The 21089-nt window shown below is 49.7% G+C and overlaps 1 protein-coding gene across 1 annotated transcript in view; it reads right to left on the reverse strand.

Annotated features, from left to right (window-relative positions):
- The window catches only part of ANO2 (anoctamin 2), a 373823-nt gene that overhangs the window by 245816 nt on the left and 106918 nt on the right, over positions 1-21089 (reverse strand). The window contains exons 7-9 of the mRNA XM_055142616.1: positions 11996-12051; positions 11120-11161; positions 421-485 (exon numbers count right to left, since the gene is read on the reverse strand). Of these exons, the coding sequence (XP_054998591.1) occupies positions 421-485; positions 11120-11161; positions 11996-12051 (163 nt within the window). The remainder of the gene's footprint in view (positions 1-420; positions 486-11119; positions 11162-11995; positions 12052-21089) is intronic.

Genomic DNA, 21089 nt, shown 5'->3' on the forward strand with positions numbered 1-21089 from the left:
TTGCCAGCTCTTCTTCCCTGGGTCAACACTAGCCATCTGGGCAAAAGCCAAGAATCTGCTTCCCCCACATCCTTCTGTAGAACAAATTCAAAGAGAAATCATAAAAGAGAGAACACTATCCAATCCTTTGCGGAGAGCAGACAGGGTCAAAGAGACCAGAGCGCAGAAGGCCTCAGGCAGAAAGTGACCATGTCCCCTGTGTTGCTATAAGCCAGCAGTCCCCCCCCCCCTCCCCCCATGTCCCCTTGAGCCCTGTGCTGCCTCCTGTCCCTCAGGTATGGAACGAGGAAATCACACAATCTACCAAAGCAAAACTTTCTTGCCCCACAGAACAGACTTCCAGGGACCAGGAGGGTTGACAAGATGTCTTTTAGGAATTGCAATTCAAGGGTCCTCCCACAAAGCTCTCCCCCATCTTACCTGATGAGGTCAATAGGTTGAAACTTATAAAACACTCCATAGCGTGCCCATTCTTGATACAGCAGCTAAACAAGAAAAGTGGGGGAAATAAATTAAAAGGAGAACAGACAGCGATTTTTGTTTCCTTCCTAGTAAGTCAAAATCCTATTACCAATGTACAGATCCTTAAAATATTCTCATGGGATATTCACAAGAAATATATCTGGGGCTGGAGCAATTATACAGAGGTTAGGGCATTTGCCTTGCACGCAGACAACCAGGGTTCAATCCCCAGCATTCCATGTGAGCCTTTGAGCACTGCCAGGAGTAATTCTTGAATTCAGAGCCAGGAATAACCTCTGAGCATCACCTGGAGTGAACAAAAAAAGTGAAAGCAAGAAAGAAAGGAAGGGAGGAAGGAAGAAAGAATGAAAGAAAGAAAGAAAGAAAGAAAGAAAGAAAGAAAGAAAGAAAGAAAGAAAGAAAGAAAGAAAGAAAGAAAGAAAGAAAGAAAGAAAGAGAGAGAGACAAAGAAAGAAAGAAAGAAAGAAAGAGAGAGAGACAAAGAAAGAAAGAAAGAAAGAAAGAAAGAAAGAAAGAAAGAAAGAAAGAAAGAAAGAAAGAAGAAAGAAAGAAAGAAAGGAAGGAAGAAAGAGGTAGGTAGGGAGGGGGAGGAGGGAGGGAGAGAGAGGAGAGAGAGAAAGAAGAGAGAGAAAGAAAGACAGAAAGAAAGACAGAAAGAAAGAAAGAAAGAAAGAAAGAAAGAAAGAAAGAAAGAAAGAAGAAAGAAAGAAAGAAAGAAAGAAAGAAAGAAAGAAAGAAAGAAAGAAGAAAGAAAGAAAGAAAGAAAGAAGAAGAAAGAAAGAAAGAAAGAAAGAAAGAAAGAAAGAAAGAAAGAGGGAGGGAGGGAGGGAGGGAGGGAGGGAGGGAGGAGGGAGGGAGGGAGGGAGGGAAGGAAGGAAGGAAGGAAGGAAGGAAGTAAGGAAGGAAGGAAGGAAGGAAGGAAGGAAGGAAGGGAGAAAGAGAAAGAAAGAGAAAGAAAGAGAAGGAAAAAAACATATCCAAAGGCTATGGAAGCAGACTTTTTCTTTTCAAAATGATAAAAGGGACCTTTGTCACCCTTCAGGCCAGAAACAGACCTATACCCAGCATTCAAGCCCCTTCTCTTCTGTCCATTGTCTTGCCTTGTCCAGCACAATGAGTCTTGGTATTCATTTATCCATTGAAAAGGGAATGGCCGTGCCTTCGTAATGTCGTATTGTCATAGGAACTTACTGGACATCTTCGATGGGCCAGACAGTGTAGACAATAGCACACCAAAGTCTACTGTTGTCCTGAGTTTTCCACCCCGGCCTATGGCGATCACTATACATACATCAACATATGTCATGTATAAATGCTATTCCCTAAAACAAGTCAGGTAAGAGAGTAAACTATGACGCAGCAGAGGGCCCGTGTACAAGGGACAGAAAGGGCATGGCTTTTGGAGAAAGCGGCAGTCGTCCAGGGGTGTCCCAGCAGAGGCCCAGCGGAAAACTGTGCAGAGGCCCAGCGGAAAATGTCAATGGCTATCCTAGGAAGGACAGGGAGGCAGTGATGCTGGGGTAGGGAAGAGTGTGGGAGAATCATGGAGCAGGACGTCAGAAAGGACTGAGGGTCCGATCATCCTGGAGCTTATCGACCATTCTGACATGTCAAAACAAGGCAGAAGGGGGGCCGGAGTGATAGTACAGCGGGGAGGGCATTTGTCTTGCATGCAGCTGACCCGAGTTCAATCGCCAGCATCCCATAGGGTCCCCCGAGCACAGCCAGGAGTAATTCCTGAGTGCAGAGCCAGGAGTAACCCCTGAGCATCGCTGGGTGTGACCCAAAAAGGGGGGAAAAAGGCAGAAGGGAGACCCTCCAGGCTCAGAGGCTCAAGAGCTCAGACCAGCTGCCATCTAGAGAAGAGAAGAGGAGTCACATAGGAGGGGATCCACAGCCGCAGCCCAGGCACTTCATGATGGCGGCCGGAAGTACAGGGTGAGTGGTGAGAGATGTCAAGGAAAGGGGTTGGTTCTGCTCCATTTGAAAAGCAGAGCTGAGAGATGCATCACTGGATTAGATGGGGGCTGAGAGAATGGGCTGGGTCTGAGCAACCAGGAAAATGGGGGTTCCCTTTGCTGCAAAGGGAAGACCAGGAGAAGAGGTCAGGAAGAGTGGAGACAAGAATTTGAGCTGGATGAGATAGAGAAGGGAACACCAAGGATAGGATGTTGGGAGGACCCATTCAGGTTGGAAGATGCGAGATGAAAGTAGACTGTAGACCAAACATGAAGGCCACTCAATACCTCTATTGCAAACTACAACACCCAAAAGGAGAGAGAATGAAAGGGAATGCCCTGCTGCAGAGGCAGGGTGGGGTGGCGGGGGATGGTGGGGGTGGTGAGAGGAATACTGGGATCATTGGTGGAGGAGAATGGGCACTGTTGGAGGGATGGGTAAATGATCACTGTATGACTGAAATGCAAACATGAAAGTTCTTAAGTTTGCAACTGTACCTCACAGTGATTCACTAATAAAAAAATTAAAAAAAAAAAGAATTTGAACTTGAGCAACAGGAAATGAAGAGGCCCTTCAGGCCTCAGCATGGACTAGTGTGTGAGCCACTGGTTAGAGAAATCTGGGTTTCAAAGGAGAATTCAGACAGGAAATGTAAAGTAGGGATTTATAAAAGAAGACGAGATCTGCAAAATCACTAAACTGTGGTTATAATCCCCCTGGGAGAGGGAGTAGAAATGGAAGAGGCCTGAGGCAAGGTCCTGGGTCCATCCTCATCTAGAGTTTACTGTCACTGTCACTGTCATCCCGTTGCCCATCGAGCGAGCATCAGTAACATCTCCATTGTGAGACTTGTTACTGTTTTTGGCATATCGAATATGCCACGGGTAGCTTGCCAGGCTCTGCCGTTCGAGCAGGATACTCTCGGTAGCTTGCCAGGCTCTCTGAGAGGGACAGAGGAATCGAACCAGGGTTGGCTGCATGCAAGGCAAATGCCCTACCTGCTGTGCTATAGCTCCAGCCCATCTAGAGTTCAAAGAGATAATATAGGAGGGCAGCGAAGGGAAAGGAGAACAGCCAGTGATGAGCAAGAGAACCTGTCAGCTCATGGTTTTTGAGGAGAAGGAAATGACTGGTTATGTCCAGTTATGACCAGTATTGATTGGCCAGATGAGCAAAGTGGCCCCTTGAAGTCAGTGACAGGAAGTCAACAATGACCTTGCCAAAGTGGTCTCAAAGTTGGAGGAGGAGGAGAAACCTGAGGGGACATATTCTGGTGAGGAAAAGATACTAAATGTTCACCCTGCCTTGCTGTCTGTGATGGTTACTGGATTTTGAGGGGTCTGGTGCGGGGGCTGGCGGTTCTTGGACCATAAGCTCATGCTCAGGACTTACTTCAGGCAGAGCTCAGGGGACTGTGTCATGGTGGGGGTCAAAGCTAAGTAGAATGCACACAAGTCCTTAACTGCTGTACGATTTCTTGCACCTCATTTTCACAGCAACTTCAGCAGAACCAGCCTGTGGATAAAAGCTGGGTTTCCAAAGTACCAATAGGTTTGTTCCATGGCTTGGAAGCCGGCCTCACATGCTGGGGGAGAAGGCAGCTCAGATAGAGAAGGGACCACCAAGTAAAATGTGGTTGGAGGACCCTCTCGGGAAGGGAGATGTGTGCTGACAGTAGACCATAGATTGAACACGATGGCCAGTCAATACCTCTGTTGCCTGCCACAGAGGCGGGGTGGGGGGATGGGAAGGGGGAGTGGGAGGATACTGGGTTCATTGGTGGTGGAGAATGGGCACTGGTGGAGGGATGGGTTCTCGAACATTGTATGACACAAGCACGAAAATGTGTAAATCTGTAACTGTACCCTCACGGTGATTCACTAATAAAAAAATATTTTTTTTAAAAGCTGGGTTTCCATCTTAGGAATACACTCTATTTGGGTTTCAAACCTCTCTCCAGTAAGATTTCCCAAAAAATCCATAAATAAATGGAATAATTAGGTACCAGATCATCGTTAGATATTGTCTCCATAGCCACACTGAATCGATATGATTAGACCGACAGGTCTAGAATTGACAGGCATACAATACATTTGCTATTTTGTTATGGTCAATAGAATCCTATCACCTATAATTCCTGGAGAAGTCTGTCCAGGAGAACCTACCTTCATTGGTAATTTTGGATATCCAGTTAAACACCACACCTTATATCTAAGTATCTCTAAAGATAATTTAAAACTAACATAAGGGGTGGGAGAGAAACAAGGATATTGATGGATGGTAGTGAGTACTTGTGAAAAGATTGGTGTTGGAACAATATATTCTTGAAGCTCCATCATAAACATCTGTAACTTTGAAATTCATGGTAATTCAATTTTTTAAAAAAAAGATGAAGGGGGCTGGAGCAATAGCACAGCGGGGAAGGCGTTTGCCTTGCACGTGGCTGACCCGAGTTTGATTCCCAGCATCCCATATGGTCCCCTGAGCACCGCCAGGGGTGATTCCTGAGTGCAGAGCCAGGAGGAACCCCTGTGCATCGCCAGGTGTGACCCAAAAAGCAAAAAAAAATAAAAATTTTAAAAAGATGAAAAGTTTTTTTTAAATATTGACATAAGAACTATTCTTCTCACTACATGGCTGCCAGCATTTTGAAGATGATTTTATTATGACAGATTTTTATTGTCACCCTGTATCCCAGTAACCACAAGACACAGACTATCTATATGAACCATGACAAGGCAAACTATACCCACACTTTGCAAATGGTGGCAACTATGGGACCCATTTTTCTGTTACAAGACCTAGCGGTGGTTTAATGAGAAGGCCCTGGTTTCTATCTCCAAACCCAAAGCAAAGACAACCTCGTCATTAATTCCTGTGGGGGTCTGTGGTGCTAGGGCTGGAACCCGAGACCTCCAACACTCCATGCACACGCCCCACCTCAGGGCCACCTCCTGGTCCCTACCACCACCTCAGTTTTGAAGCTGCAAATGGGGGACAAGAGTCCCCCAACTTTAGAGACCATTGTAACTCTCTCTCTTCCCCACAACCCCGAGTCCCTGGGGTTTTGGTCCCTCTCCCTAGCGGGTGAGTACCTGGCCTCACCCAAACCTGGTTGTCACAGTGACTTCATCTTGGGCCCCAGGGGAGGCCTGCTTGCGTCAGGAGGTACAGGCAAGGCCTCCCCTCCAAGGACCGTGAGACGTCACTGCCCGCCCCATAGGCTCTGACCTCCAGAACCCTGGCTTCTCGGAGTCACGTGTCCAGCTCTAACTCGAGTCTGAGAACGCCTCCATGCATGGAGAGAAAGGCTGAAATGTGCCGAGAAAACCGGCTCGGTGCTCACCAGGGGAGTCGACCCACGAGCCTGACCCCGGGGCTGGATCCCAGATGGATTATAAGTAACCTCTGGAAGGTCCCGTGACGAGTGTGGCATTAGCTAAGCAGAAATCAACCTCCCGAGTGTGTGCATGTAAATGGGGGTGAGCCAAGAGAGACAGCCTGGCTCCAGAGGGGGGGCAGCCCCTACGTAAGAGAACGGAGGTCACGGCGCAGCGGTTCGGGGTGTGATGCAGCAAGTTTCCCCTCTATGACTTGCAGGGTAGACAGGGAGAGGATGCGGCAGGCTTCAGACATTCCCACCTCTGCCAACGTCTCCTCTCGCACAGTTTTCCCAGACAATAGTCCAGGTCCACGGATCCAGGACAGACCAGCAATCAGCAAACAGGAAGCCTGTTCTGGGGGGTAGAGGTCCCTTCCAGACAAGCAGGCCATGAGTGCATGGCAGGGGAGCCACCTCCATGACTTGGAAGAGTCCCTTCCCTTGGCAGAGTCTAAGACCTTCCTAAGGTAGCTCGTAGCAAATCCCTCGTCTTCCTTTAGAGCTGCACAGAGCTACCCCATATCCTCTTCCCCGACGGGCCAAGCCCCAGGGAGGACAGGAGGACAGGCAGCTCTGCCCACAAGCACAACTGCCTTATTTCAGGGGCCCCTTCAGAATTCTAGGCCCGTCTGTTCATTCTCCACTTTGATGGGGGAAAAAGAGGGGAAAAGAGAACTAGGTGGTGCAGTGACCACCACCAACAGACCCATCCCAGCCTCCAAAAGAAGCTTCTACCCAACCCAGCCTCCTGGACAGAGAGTTAACACGGAGGTGTTAGGACACTGGCTTTGCATGTGGCCAACCCGTCTGATCCCCTGAAACAGCATGGTCCCCAGAGCACAGAGCAGGGATTGTCCTGCTGGGGGTACCGCTAGGTGTTGACTCAACCCTCCCCCCCTTCAAAATCTTGTTTGTCTTGTCCAAGAAGGAAATGGAGTTGAGGATTTTGTTTTTACCTTCTTGGAGGCTCCAGGATCGCCCTGAGCAGAAAGCCACCAGCTATTCCCAACCCAGCAGCATTCCCGGGAGTGTGTCCGTCTCCTCTATCCCCGCTGAGGGTGTGGAATGGGAGGGTGCCCCCTCAAGGGGCAACCAGGGAGAAGGGACCCTTTGTACCCAAAGCTGGCATTGCAAATGCTGAAACTGGGTCTGAGAGCCAGCTCAACGGTCAGTACGCATGTTGGCGGTGCAGGCGGACTGGGTGTTATCCCTCCCCCCCCACACACACACCCCACCTTGTTCTCCGGAGCCTTCACCTTGGCAGGCTGAGATCTCGGCGCCTGTCCCCAGGTGCTTCACTGTGATCAGCTAGGATCTATCCCTCGCATCACCTGTTCTCCAGTAGTTTGAGTGACCCTCCCAAGCACAGTCGAGAGTCATCCCTGAGTACCTCCGGGTGTGGCCCAAAGCAAGAGGGAAAGCTAAGGCAGCCATATTCCACACCGTTCTCGGGGATCTGGGGAGGAGGGTTGGGTCATCCTCTAATTGATCCGCCAGAGCTGGAAAATCTGGGGTTGGGGCTTTATAACAACAAAGGAAATTGCATCCCGGTGGAGTGTTCCAGTTCTCTCCTGCCCCCAGTAAGTGGGCAGGGAAGCCACTATGGGAATTGAGGGGGAAAGTCTTGCTGCCCCTTCCACAGGATGCCTGAGGGCATAGGTGGGCTGGTGGATGTAGAACTAGGGGGCCCCGGACAGCCAGGAACGAAGGGCACCATCCCAGCCCTGGCACTGGCACTCCCTGTGCCTCGTGTCTTCTAGAGGCCAGGAAAGCCTGGTTTTCCAGGGGGAGGAAACTAACTTCTTCTTAATTACCCTGCAGGAGAGGAGAGTGATCCCCCCCCCAACTCCCAGCTCTGCTGAGTCAGCACCTCCCCAGCAATCGACTAGGACTCCAGTCTTGGGAGATGCAGGGAATACCCACAAATTACACAAAAGAGGGGAAAGAGCATCCATCTGGGTGCTAAAGAATGGGAATTAGGGTGCCTTCCAACCCTCCCCAAAGTTTGGTGATTTACTGATTCCCGCCTTCACTGCACTTCCTTAATCCTCTCTGTGTGCGTGGAACCAACCCAAATCCTTCCCGACCAGGATTCGGGTCACTTCTTTGCTAGAAGGCTTTTGAGCCCTGTCACCCCTCTCCAAGGCATGTCATGAAACCTCCAGCAGCCAGAGTCCAGCCTGCAGGGAGCATGTCCCGTGCTGGACACAGTGAGCTGAGCTCTGTCAAAACAGACATGGCTGGCATTTGGACCCCGGGGTTCAGGCCTGAGTGGTCAACCCGTTATGGATGGATGTCAGAATTGATGGTCACACCTGGATGACTGTTGCTTTCCCATCCCCAGACGGAACTCCCAGTTTCTCTGACCTCCACTCTCACGGCCAGCTCTATTTCCCTAGCAGGGACCCTGGTCCATGAAGTAGCCAGCTCAGCTAGGGATCTCTCATCTCTCGATGCAAACGCTGGTCCACCTTCCCAGAGAGCAACTTGGGGAGCTATCCAGCCCCATGCAGCCCCAGCCTGGCTGTCTCTCTCTGCCCAGCTGGGGTGCCCGGGCATGGGGCAGAGTCCCACACTAGCAACAAGCACACCATTTTCCAAGAGGAAAATATTCCATTAAAAGGCTTTGCTGGGCTGGAGTGATAGCACAGCGGATAGGGCGTTTGCCTTGCACGCGGCCGACCCGGGTTCGGTTCCCAGCATCCCATAGGGTCCCCTGAGCACCGCCAGGAGAAATTCCCGAGTGCAAAGCCAGGAGTAACCCCTGTGCATCTCCAGGTGTGACCCAAAAAGCAAAAAAATAATAATAATAATTTAAAAGGCTTTGCTGATGATGATAATATAGCATTGTCAAACACATCCATATCTATTTGGGAGAGTCTACGCATCACATCTCTACCTCTGTGCGGATTCTAGAGGGCTGGCTCGTTTCTCACATGAGGTACTATGTGCTCCTGTCTCTGGAATATTTCTCTCCCCCCCCCAGCCCCCAGTGCTTCACCTTGACAGGCTGGGCTCACCACCCACCCAGCAGGAGAGTTCTAGAGGTGGCAGCAAAGAGTGATCAAGTCTTTAAAGGGGAGGAATGGAAGAGCAGCGAGTGGGAGGTCAAAAAATGGCTAGGGTGCCAGGGGTGAGATTTGGGGAGAAACACTTCCTCCTTTGCCTTTAAATCGGATCCGGGACTTTTCAGGAAATTAAACACCGAGACTATTAGCATCAGATAGAAAACAGATGAGGTTAAGACATCGCAATGCTACAGCAGACTCCCTGGGCAGGCGGAGAGGGGACATGTGGAAGCAATCAGAGCAGTATTTCTGGAAAAGACCTTTTATGTTTTTAATACTTAACACTTCATAACAGGGACTAATAGGCAGGATAAAAAGAAGGCTGCTCAAAAAGCAACTTGGGGGATGAATGGTTTTCCAGACAACAGCGTTGGGAGTGGAGGGGGAGGGAAACTTCTCGGGCTTCGGTTTCTCATCTCCCCACCCTTGCCCACCCTCCTCTGCTCACCAGAGTTGCTAAAGGCTGGGGGTTGGGGATGAGCAGGGAGGGGAGGCTGGGACAAGGCGTTTGACAGCCAGATGGGGCAGCCCCCACTAAAGAGGCTGGCTGGTCCCTAGAGCGCCACACCCTGGCAGGAGAAAGTGGTACAGCTGAGTCCAGCATCCAACATCTGTCCAGAAATGGGACCGGGGTGGTGGGCTGGCAAAAGCGCTCCTGAGTAGCCAGGGGCTCTTGGTAGCCTGGTGGAGATCCATCCAAGGGGACCCTGCCCATCTCTTGGGTGGAACCTCCAATTCCTGGCTTCCCAGGACATACAATAGGAAAGAGCCACTCTCTCCACCTCTCTCTATCATCTGTGGAATGGAAATGATCCTCTCTCTTTTTTTTTTTTTTTTTGGAGATGCCAAGGGTAACTTAATTATTTAGATGGCTCAGATGATCTCTTTTAGATGATCTTTTTTTCATATTTATTTTCCCATCCAATACATCACGGGTAGCTTGCCAGGCTCTGCCGTGTGGGCACGACACTCTCAGTAGCTTGCCGGACTCTCCGAGAGGGGAGGAGGAATCGAACACGGGTCAGCCGCATGAAAGGCGAACGCCCTACCGCTGCGCTAACGGGATGACAGTGATGCAGTGATTTTTCCATAGTAGTATTAATAATGTCTCATCCCCTTCACTTCCTATGCCCTGTCCCACACTTGGTAACCTCTGTTTTGTCGGAAGAATCCGAGGGTTTGTGTTCATATGTCACTGACCATTCATATAGCTTCTCCCTATACCACGCATGAATGAGGTCACCTGGCATTTATTGTTCTCTCTGTTTATTTTGCTTGACATGATTCCCTCCAGTTCTAGCTGAGTTGCTGCAAATGGCAAAATTTCATCTTTTCTTTTCTTTTTTTTTTTTTTTTTGGTTTTTGGGTCACACCTGGCGGTGCACAAGGGTTATTCCTGGCTCTGCACTCAGGAACCACTCCTGGCGGTGCTCAGGGGACCATATGGGATGCTGGGATTTGAACCCGGGTCGGCCGCGTGCAAGGCAAACGCCCTACCCACTATGCTATCACTCCAGCCCCAAAATTTCATCTTTTCTTATAGCTTAATAGTGTCCCACTGTGTGTGTGTGTGTGTGTGTGTGTGTGTGTGTATACCACAGTTTCTTGATCCACTCACATATAATGATATGGGTTGTTTCCAGATCTTGGTCATGGTAAATAGTACTGCAGTTACTATAGGTGTGCGTGTAACTTTTCAAATTAATAGTTTTGTGTTCTTGGCATAGATGGTGGGAATGTAATATAATAAAAAAAATAATGTTTTGTTTTTTGAGAAGTTATTAACCACATTTATCTGCCCAGAGAGGAGGAAGACAAGCTCAAAGATCACTCACTGTCTCCCATCCCTCATGGCAGGGGCCATCACTCGTGCCAGCAAGGACAGCTGATCTGAGAGTCACAGGTGTCCCAAACCCAGCTACGTTTAACATGACCCTGTGCTCATAGATATGCCTAGACCTCGGTTTTTCAAGCCCCAATGAAGGCCTTCTGATTCTCGGTGTCACAAGAATGCTTTTGGAGAGGGGGTGGCTGGGGTAGAGTCCAGGGACAACAAGGACCACAGCACCCCACATACTCATGTTTCCCACTGAAAATGGCCCTCACACTTCTTCCTTCTATGGGGCACTGAAAACTAGGGAGGCCAGTCAAGAGGCCACTTCTCCCACATTTCCTACCCACCCAGAGTCATCTGTGTCCCCACCAGAACCACGTAAGACCAGCTTACCTTTCTGTCATTCATGTCGTCCCCTGGACTATCATATTCACCCTGTAGGGACAAGGAGATGTTGGGTAAAGCCAAACACAGGACAGATTGTCTTTTTTTCCTTTCTAATGCCACCCCATTCCTTCACTCCGTCCCTCCCGTTTAAGGAAGGCCAACCAGGGCCTGGGAAGGAGCGGGTTTCCCTCTCTTCCGTCATTGCCATGCGTAAGGGATGCTGGGAAATGCTTATCCCTCACAGACCCCAACCTCGTCTAGGGTCACAGCCAGGATGTGAGCAAGAAAATCATCTGAGAGATTCCTTGGGCCACTCCAGTCTCATCTCAGAAGTCCCCGTGTAGCCTCAGCCTATGACAAATGCTGACGAAAAGGCCACCTAGATGGACCATATGTGTCCTGGGCTCGTTGAGTTCTTCAGGAACTGTCTTGGAGAATATCGCAGCAGGGTCTTGGGGGATGTTTAACACATTGCCACAGGCATGATCACATACAAAACAGGACTCCGATGATGGAAGGGTATGAAAGCGCAGGCTGCAGGCACCCGGCCTCTGACTTGGCCCCCAGCATCGTCCACCCTCCTTCACCCATGCTGCATCTCTGAAACTGCTTGTCTTCCTACCCCAAAACTAAAGTCTGTGGTGGAAGGGAAGCTCAATCAAAGGTCTTATCTTTTTTTTTCTCCCTAGAGAAAGAGCTGGAGAGATCGTCCAAGACAGCAGGCAAAGACCACACCGTATGAGTATCCACCATGAGCCATTCACCATCAGCCGGGACATTCGGTTGTTATGATTCTCTCACCTCCCTTCTACATCTGCTGTGTCGCCACAGTGCCAAGTTTCTGGGCATTACGAGGAGAGTGCCAGGAGACACGGTACTTACATCATGAAGAGGGTAAGCTGCCTCGTAGATATTGTTTGCTATCAGTGAGTTAATACCTACGGAAGAAGGGAAGAGAACAAGAGTCACCGGGGGTCAGGGATTTCTCCGCTCTCCCTCTTTGGTGAACAGGAAATTCACCTCAAGGCTGAGAGTCACAGTAGTAGCCTCTGTAACCTCCCAGAATGGAAGGATTTTGTGAACTTTAGCGTCCATTTTCAGACAGTATCTTTTGTTTGCTATCAAAAGTAACTGTGCTTGGTGCTAGAGGGATAGCACAGCAGGTAGTGCGTTTGCCTTGCACGTGGCCTACCGGGGTTCAATTCCCAGCATCCCATATGGTTCCCTGAGCACTGCCAGGAGTGATTCCTGAGTGCAGAGCCAGGAATAACCCCTGTGCATTGCCAGGTATGACCGTCCCCCCAAAAAAAGGGAAAAAAAGTAACTGCTTGCTACACTTCAGGTTCCTCCTTCCCCTCATTCAAATCACTCCAGTCCAACAACTTTCTTCCCCACCATCACTGTAACCACCAATATCATCACCATCAGCATCACCACGAACATGAACACCATCATCACAACCACCATCACCACCACAACCCACCATCATCATCCCATCACTGCAATGACCATCCCTGTCACCACCAGCAGCACCATTATCACCTTGCCTACCAGACCTACCTGCTCTATAACCTCCAGTTCCACAATCCCTGCTTCCACTTCCAGCACAACTCTATCACCATAACCATGCCATACCCCCACCCAGCAAACGGGATCAGCAAGGCACAGGAATGCCTAGAGGGATTAATGTGCTCATACAAGCAGATGTCAATGCACCCCACACCTCTCACCCTCTCTGCTCAGGCCTGGCACCTTGCTCATTCCTTTAGTGCATACTGTGATCACCAATCTGCCCAGAACATGAGCTCCCGAGGAAAGGACAGTAGTGCAGTATTCCTCAGTGTTCGCTGGGCCCCAAACCATGAGTTCATCAATCAAAGATCATCATCATCATCATCATCATCATCATCATCATCATCATCATCATCATCATCATCCCGTTGATCGTCGATTTTCTCGAGTGGTCTCAGTAGCGTCTCCATTCGTCCTAGCCCTGAGATTTTTAGAAGCCTCTCTCTACTCGTCCTTTCCAATCAAAGATATTTTTTCAAAATAGCACTGAGACGGGACTTTGTGATCTTGGACTCTGGGCTCTACGGGACCCGGGAGCAGAGATCCTCTGCCTGCTTCCCCTAGTCTCCGGAGGACCAGGGGGTCACACCCATAAGCCACCTCCTGCTGGAGCCAATCTCCTCATTGGCCACCGTCCAAAACTCATGGCTGCTTTTCCTGGAAGGGAGCATAAAATGAGGCCCCCATCGCCATGCCACTGGACTCTGCGTAAGGCTGTTCTCACTCAGGGTGCCCCAGAGTGGGTGGGTGAGAACCCTCCCCACCCCAAGGAACCCAGCCCCGGCAGCCAACCTCCACTACCCAACCGCCGCCACACTCCAGGCCACTTTTCACATGCTTGGGCCAAGCCTCACACCTGAGTGAACATATTCCTGGACCACTTGGCCGCTTTACGGCAGTGCGACACATCATCATAGCAGGAAATGAATATATATGCCTCTTGGAGAGCCCGGCAAGCTACAGAGAGTATCCCGCCTGCACGGCAGAACCTGGCAAGCTCCCTGTGGCATATTCGATATGCCAAAAATAGTAAGAGTTACAGGTCTCATTCCCCTGACCCTGGAAGAAGCCTCCAATCATTGGAAAAGATGAGTAAGGAGAGGCTGCTAAACTCTCAGGGCTGGGACGAATGGAGACATTACTGGTGCCCACTCAAGTAAATCGATGAACAATGGGATGACAGTGATACAGTGATGCAGCACTGAGAGAGTATTTGTTTCATTCCTGTGATGTCCTGAGTGTACAAGGCCCTAGACAGGTAATGGAATATGTGCTGTTAATTCTTGTGCCTTATGTTTTTCTCAAATTTATCTTCTAAGACAAGGAATATGGATTTCTAGAACTAAGCAAAAGCCCTCTGGGTGCTCTCAATAATTTTTAATGTGTAGGGACTGAAGTGATATAGCACAGAGGTTGGGTGTTCACCTTTCACGTGGCCGACCCGAGTTCGATTCCTCCACCCCTCTTGGAGGGCCCGGCAAGCTACCGAGAGTATCGAGCCCGAGTGGCAGAGCCTGGCAAGCTACCCATACCCATTGGATATGCCAAACACAGTAACAATAAGTCTCTCAATGAGATATGTTACTGGTGCCCGCTCGAACAAATCTATGAGCAACGGGATGACAGTGACAGTGACAGGGACTGAAGAGATAGGGTTAAGACACATGGCTCAACAAGGTACAAATCTCCAATGCCACATATGATCCCCCAAGCATGGCCAGGGGTCAATCCTGAGCACAGAGTTAGGAATAGTCCCTGAGCAAAAAAAAAAAAAAAAGTCCCTAGATCACAGACATTCAAATAAATGAGTGACTAAGAAAGAGGGTAAGAGGATGCCCAGACCACAAAATTTGCAAACCGCACACCAAGAGATGAGCTCTATAATCCTGACAGCACTTCACACCCCATGGACACAGCACAGCCCACAGTGGATGTGACAGAAGGACACACCCCTCCGCCCCCACCACACATTCTCCTCCCCGAGAGAACCTTCTAACTTCTAATCCATGGTGTTGGCTTGCTTCCTTCATGATGCTACTCGGATCCCACGTGATCTGCCTGTTCTGCCTCCCATTCTGACCTGAGTTCCTGGCGCCCAGATGGGGAGGATTCTATCTCCCCAGCACATGAGACCGAGGAGCGCCCTGAGTAGGGAGGCCTGGCCGTGGCATGGAGAGGCAGGGGAGGGGCAAGTCTGGTGCGATTTCACTCGTCTCCATCACATCTTCTGCCCTGAACCCTTCTTTCCAGAGAGAATGGAGATCGCAGTGAGGAGATGGGAACATCATCAGTTTGGAGGGGAGGCAGGCACGATGTCCAAATACTAATTAATCTGAGCATCCCATAGGGTTCCCTGAGCACTGCCAGGGGTAATTCCTGAGTGCAGAGCCAGGAGTGAGCCCTGTGCATCGCCGGGATTGACGCCCCCCCCCAAAAAAAAAAGAAAAAAGAAAAAAAAACAAATATTAATTAATCTGCGAGGAGGATAAACGATGAGGCAAATAACAAGCCTAGATGAGATGTACACAAAAATGTGTGAATTCCCATCTCCTGTTCACTGAGAGACCCTCTCACCCATCGGCCTCACTCCCCTGGCTTAGGAGAGAGGAGAGACCAGCCGGGGGGCTCCCTGTGCAAGCAGAGGCCCCCGACAGGCTGCAGGGGGTGCTAGGGGACACACCCAAAGAGTTACCAGTTGAGTGGACCCCATAGCATCACCAAAGAACACTTTTTGATATTAAGTTTCTTCCTTGGCATGAACATAAAACATCCAAAATTGCTCAAGAGGGGGAAGTGAGGGATGGGGGGTGGGGGAGTACCTGGAGGGAGTGTAGACCAGGAGGAGGGTACCCAGAAAGCTGAATAAGCCGCAGATTTATCTCACTCACAAGACTGTAGCTTCACTGTGAGCGTCACTAATGAGTTCAAGAGCCATCACCACAGCGCTGTGAAGCCACCCCGCACTAGTCGAGGGGAGGAGTCGCACACCAGGAGGGAGAGCAGAGGGTGGGAGTTCAGAGCTGCAGATGGGGCACGGATGGAGGCTGAAGGACCCCAGGTGGGTCTGGATCAGAGCAGACCACACCCGCCCTATGTATATACACACCATCCAATCCCTGCACTCACACCCAGGGCTGCCACAGCAGCAGATCCCACTGGGAGGACAGTCCCCAGACTGCACAGAAAGGGTTCAGCAGGTGTCAGCCCTCCCACTGCTTGTCAGCCACGTGGGTGTCGCGTGTCTGGCTGACAAGGGGAACTTCCGGGACTGCTTCCACCTCCGCCAGGAGATCGCCAATCTCAGGACATTGCATGCGACCCTAAAGTCCCTTCTGCAGCAACACGGCTAGACATAAGGAGCTCGCTTCACTTCTAGAAACTTGTTGGCACCTTAGTTGGTGCCCCACCCTACCCCAGGACATACAAGGTACATGCCTCTCTCATTACAGTTCTCCTGGCACCTTGCTGGCAACACAGGTTTTGAGAGCTCACACAACTAGCGCTACAGATCACATGAGGCTGACACCCAAGGACGGTAGATACAAGGGCCAGGGGGATTGCCCCAGAGCTGGAAGCCTGCTTCATGAGTGGAGGGGAGAAGGCAGATGGAGTAGAGGAGGGATCACTAAGAGAATGATGGCTGGAGGAACCAGTCGGGATGGGAGATGCATGCCAAAAGTAGATAATGGACCAAACATGATGACCTCTCAGTGTCTGTGTTGCAAGCCATAATGTCCCAAAGTAGAGAGAGAGTCTGGGGAATAGACTCTCTTAGAGGCAGGGGGAGGGTGGGAAAGGGGGGTATACCCGGGATATTGATGGTGGGGATTGTGCACTGGTGGAGGGATGGGTGTTTGATCATTGTGTGATTGTAACCCAAACATGAAAGCTTGTAATTATCTCACGGTGATTCAATAAAATTTTTTAAAATTTTTTTTAAAAATTCAGGATTTCAAACAAGTTGGAGAATGAATAATAAAAATATTAATATTTAAAAAAACAACTAGCGCTACAGGTAAAGACATCTCTGTGTCTCTTCTCATATACTACGGGGGCACCCACTTTCCACACTCATCTGTATTTCGTCAGCAACCCATGCTGAAGAAGGAACTTAAAACTCCTGCCTAACCCCCTGTGTCATCACAGTTGCAAACTTTCTGGAGATTACGAGGAGAGTGCCTGGGGGCATGGTACTTACATCATGAAGAGGGTAGGCTGCCTCATAATTGAGGTTAGTAACCTGCTTTCTGTGCTGGGGAGAGAGCATGGGGGTCTTAGCATTTGCCTTGCAGGTGGCTGATGCCAGGTCTAGTCCCGACACCCATGGTTTCCTGAGCACCACTAGGAGTGATCTCCAAGGACAGAGCAGGGAGTTATGTCCAATCACCACCAAGATGGCTCCCAAAGAGAAGAACGAGAGGCAATCCGCCTCCTAAGAAAGCGAGTCTCAACACAACGCTTTGCTATGAAACGAACATGATCAAAGTCATCAAACCTGGTGATTCTGACCCAGATAACCAGAGCAGGAAAAGGTTGTGTTCCTCACGGTTGCCAACTTCCACTCTTTCAGGTAGTATCATCTGGCCAGTCCCAATCAAAGGCGGCTTGCTGGGGGGAGGACTTATAGCACATAAAAGAAAACGGAATTTCGGGGATGGGGGCAAGTTGAAAAGGAGCGATTCAGCCACAACTTCGCCCAAGAATGGAAGTGGCTTTGGCCTCTTGGGTCACCCACAGACTTCTGAAACCCGGATTCTACCCCCCAAACAAGCATGGAAATCAGTCTGAAAGAAGAAAATAATCAAACGTTTCTGGAAAAGGAGTCTCTGCTTTGAAAACTGAAATTCTGAAATTTTTCCTCTCTGTGCAGCAAAAGAGAGAGCTAATTGGTTCCATCATGCACCATCCATCTGGCCATGATGGCAAAGCTTTCTTCTTTGGGATTCGTCTCGAATCCCTCCTCTCCGCTGCAGACCCAGAGAAAGACAGACCCAACCTTTTCTCCTTCCCAAAGGAGGGGCCAGCGAGAAGGGGAGAGTCCTTTTCACTCTTAGCCTAGAGCAACAGCTCTTGGGCTGAAACAACGTCCAGTTGGCTAAGGACACCCTCCTTTCCCAACCGCCCCTCAGTTGACTTCAAATCACCAGGCACTTTGTATCTGTGGCTTAGAACTAGAATTCCTGATCTCTGTATATGGGTTTAGAGAAACAAAACAAGGGAATAAACAGGATGGGATGATGTCAAACCCTCAGCCTTGGATTATAGGGCTTTGGGAAACAGGTGCCGAGAGGGCGTGGGATAAAGAAAGAAAACAGACAAACTGAAAGTGACACAGGGGCAGGGATGGAGGGTCTTGGGCGTTTTGGTGGTGAAGTTGCAGTCACTTTGTCCATCCAAGTGTGAACGCCATAGTAACCACATTACAATACAATTTTTTTTTTTTGCTTTTTGGGTCACACCCAGCAATGTACAGGGGTTACTCCTGGCTCTGCACTCAGGAATTACCCCTGGCGGTGCTCAGGGGACCATATGGAATGCTGGGAATCGAACCCAGGTTGGCCGCATGCAAGGCAAACGCCCTACCCACTATGCTATTGCTCCAGCCCCTACAATAAAAAATTTAAGAGACATAAAATCCCCAGAGGAAAAGGCTCCAGCAACCTGTATGCCCAGCACAGTCCTGGGACCACGTTCCCACCATCCCGAGGAAACGGTCCATGGACAGGAGTGAGGATAGGCTCAGATCATCAGAAATATGCTCATCAGATAAACCCCGAGGCCTGACTTTTCGCTTGAGACTTCTCTGATCTCCATAATAATAATAACAACAATAATAATAAAAAAAGCTCCACACAGCTCCTGGGGTGCCTCCCAAGGAGAGAGACTCGTTCACTCTACCAGGGCCGGCTCCATGGTAGGGACCTCAGCTTCATCCTCTCGGGGCTCACCTCCGAGGAAATGTTCATCCATCGGGACAGGTACCTAGAGAAATGGTGCTGAACTCCCCAACACCCATTTGGTTTTGATTCCCCACCCCCACCCCCCAGCCTCCGTGCGCCCGACATTCTGCTTTCATCCCCCGTCCTCCAGCCGGACGTAAATCGAAACCAGAGGCCCCCAGACAGTGCATTTTAACAGAGACTATATTTACCCATCACCAAATTGTCTTGACGTGTGCTTAATGACTTAAATGCCTTTAATCCCAAGCCTTTTCTTCTAACAAAATACGAACCAGTTTCCGTGGGCTGAATGATAAACCAGATGTTTACAACACACAACCTGGTCTGGCTTCGGTCAGAGGAATGAAGACATCATCTTGAGAGGGAGAGGCAGAGGCCCAAAGCACACATTTGTTTGGATGCCCTGACACCTCCACGTCCGTGACACTGCAACTCCATCAGCCGAGAGCCTGGGGTCCGGGAGAAGGCCACAACAGCTTCCAGAGGGAAAGGTACCTGATCTCCCCACATGGACACGGTCCAAAAGAGGCTTCGATTTCTCTCCATGTGCAAGGGCCCTGGAAACTCACTCCACTGTGGAGGGAACTGGTGAAACCCTGGCATCTGGCTTCAGGTTAAGCTGATTAAGGTGGAGGTGGGTAGAGGCGGGGGCAGCATGGGGCTGAGTCAACTCTGCAGCAACTCACTTGCTTCCACTGCTCTGCAGAACCCAAACATAAATCCATTCCATCTCTTAACATCCTGTGTGCGTGCGTGTGTGTGTGTGTGTGTGTGTGTGCGTGTGTGTGTGTGTGTGTGTGTGTGAGAAAGAGAGTCCGAAATCCTTCTCGGGGTGGGGAGCGAAGAGGGAAGGGCTATAGTGTCTCTCCTCAAGGTTATGGAAGAACCAAAACAATAACAATAACAGAGACCCACTTCCCACAGCACCCACCGTGTACATTTATTGACCCAATTTACAGATTCACAACTAATCATGGAAGAGAGGCAAGCGAAGCCGCTGGAATTCATGGGTACACTAGCCTTCTGGCTGAAAACTCTGGGGTACCCGCAGGAGGGGAACTGGCCAAGTCTCCACCCTACAGAGCCCGAGCAACCACAGGGGACACTTCAGAGCTGTTGCCATGCCAACGCCCAAATCCACATGTGATTCTGGCAGAGAGGCCAAACCAGCAAAAGTTCCAGGTACACCGGTTTTCAGGCTGAAAACTCTGGGAGGGGGACTGAGCGCCCTCCCTCCCACCCTCTCCAGACTTCCCAGCAGCCACGCCAGCATCCCACAGCCTCTACCAGGTAGACTCATCACACCAGTTCCACAGATCGTGGAGCTCCTGTGGCCCCAGGAACCTCCAACTTCCACAAGACTGACATTCCAGTGGGGAATAACTACATTGGATGGGAGAGTTAGGTAGACGCAAACTAAGCCCAGTAAACAGAAACAGTAATAGAAGGCTCAACTGGCAACAAACAGCTCAGGAAACCCTCAAACAGGACTTAATGACCCCATGGTGAGATATAACAATTTTCACAATTTTTTTTTATTGAAGAAATTTTTGTTTGTTTGTTTTTGGGTCAGACCTGGCGATGAACAGGGGTTACTCCTGGCTCTGCACTCAGGAATTACCCCTGGCGGTGCTCAGGGGACCATATGGGATGCTGGGAATCGAACCCGGGTCGGCCGCATGCAAGGCAAATGCCCTACCCGCTATGCTACCACTCCAGCCCCTGAAGAAAATTTTAAAGATGAGTGATTATAGTTTTTGTTTTCTTTTTTGTTTGTTTATTTTAATTGAATGACAGTGAGTTACACAATTACAAAGTTGTTCATGATCGGGTTTCAGTAATACAATGTTCCAACACTTCACCAGCTACATACCCCACCTCCAATGTCCCCAGTTCCCCTCCCTCTTACTCCCACCTTTATCGCAGACACTTCTCTCCTTCTCTCTCTCCCTCTCTCTCCCTCTCCCTCTCCCTCTCCCTCTCCCTCTCCCTCCCTCCCTCCCTCTCACTCTCTCTCTAATTCCATTTAGTTGTAACACTGTATCACTGTATCACAGTCCTCTCTTTGCTCAAGCGGGCACCAGTAACATCTCCATTCATCCCTGTTGCATTCAGGGTCAGGGGAATGAAGCCCATTATTGTTACTGTTTTGGCATATTGAATATACCACAGGTAGCTTGCCAGGCTCTGCTGTGCGAGACTCATGCAAACATACTAAATATATGTAGAAGGCCTGATAAGACCCTCACCTGGCCGCAGAAACTGACCCAGAGAAGCTCCATCAGGAACAAAAGACAAATACCTTACCTTCTGTTTCTCTCTCTGGCCCTTGAGAAGCCATTTTCTAATTAATATTTACTTAATATGCATTTGTTTTAAATTTAAAAATTAAGACTATGGATTAAAAAATTAAAACTTTAGTGTTGCCTGACTAAACACACTTC

Source organism: Sorex araneus, chromosome 6, assembly GCF_027595985.1.
Source record: "Sorex araneus isolate mSorAra2 chromosome 6, mSorAra2.pri, whole genome shotgun sequence".
In the NCBI taxonomy this organism is placed as follows: Eukaryota; Metazoa; Chordata; class Mammalia; order Eulipotyphla; family Soricidae; genus Sorex; species Sorex araneus.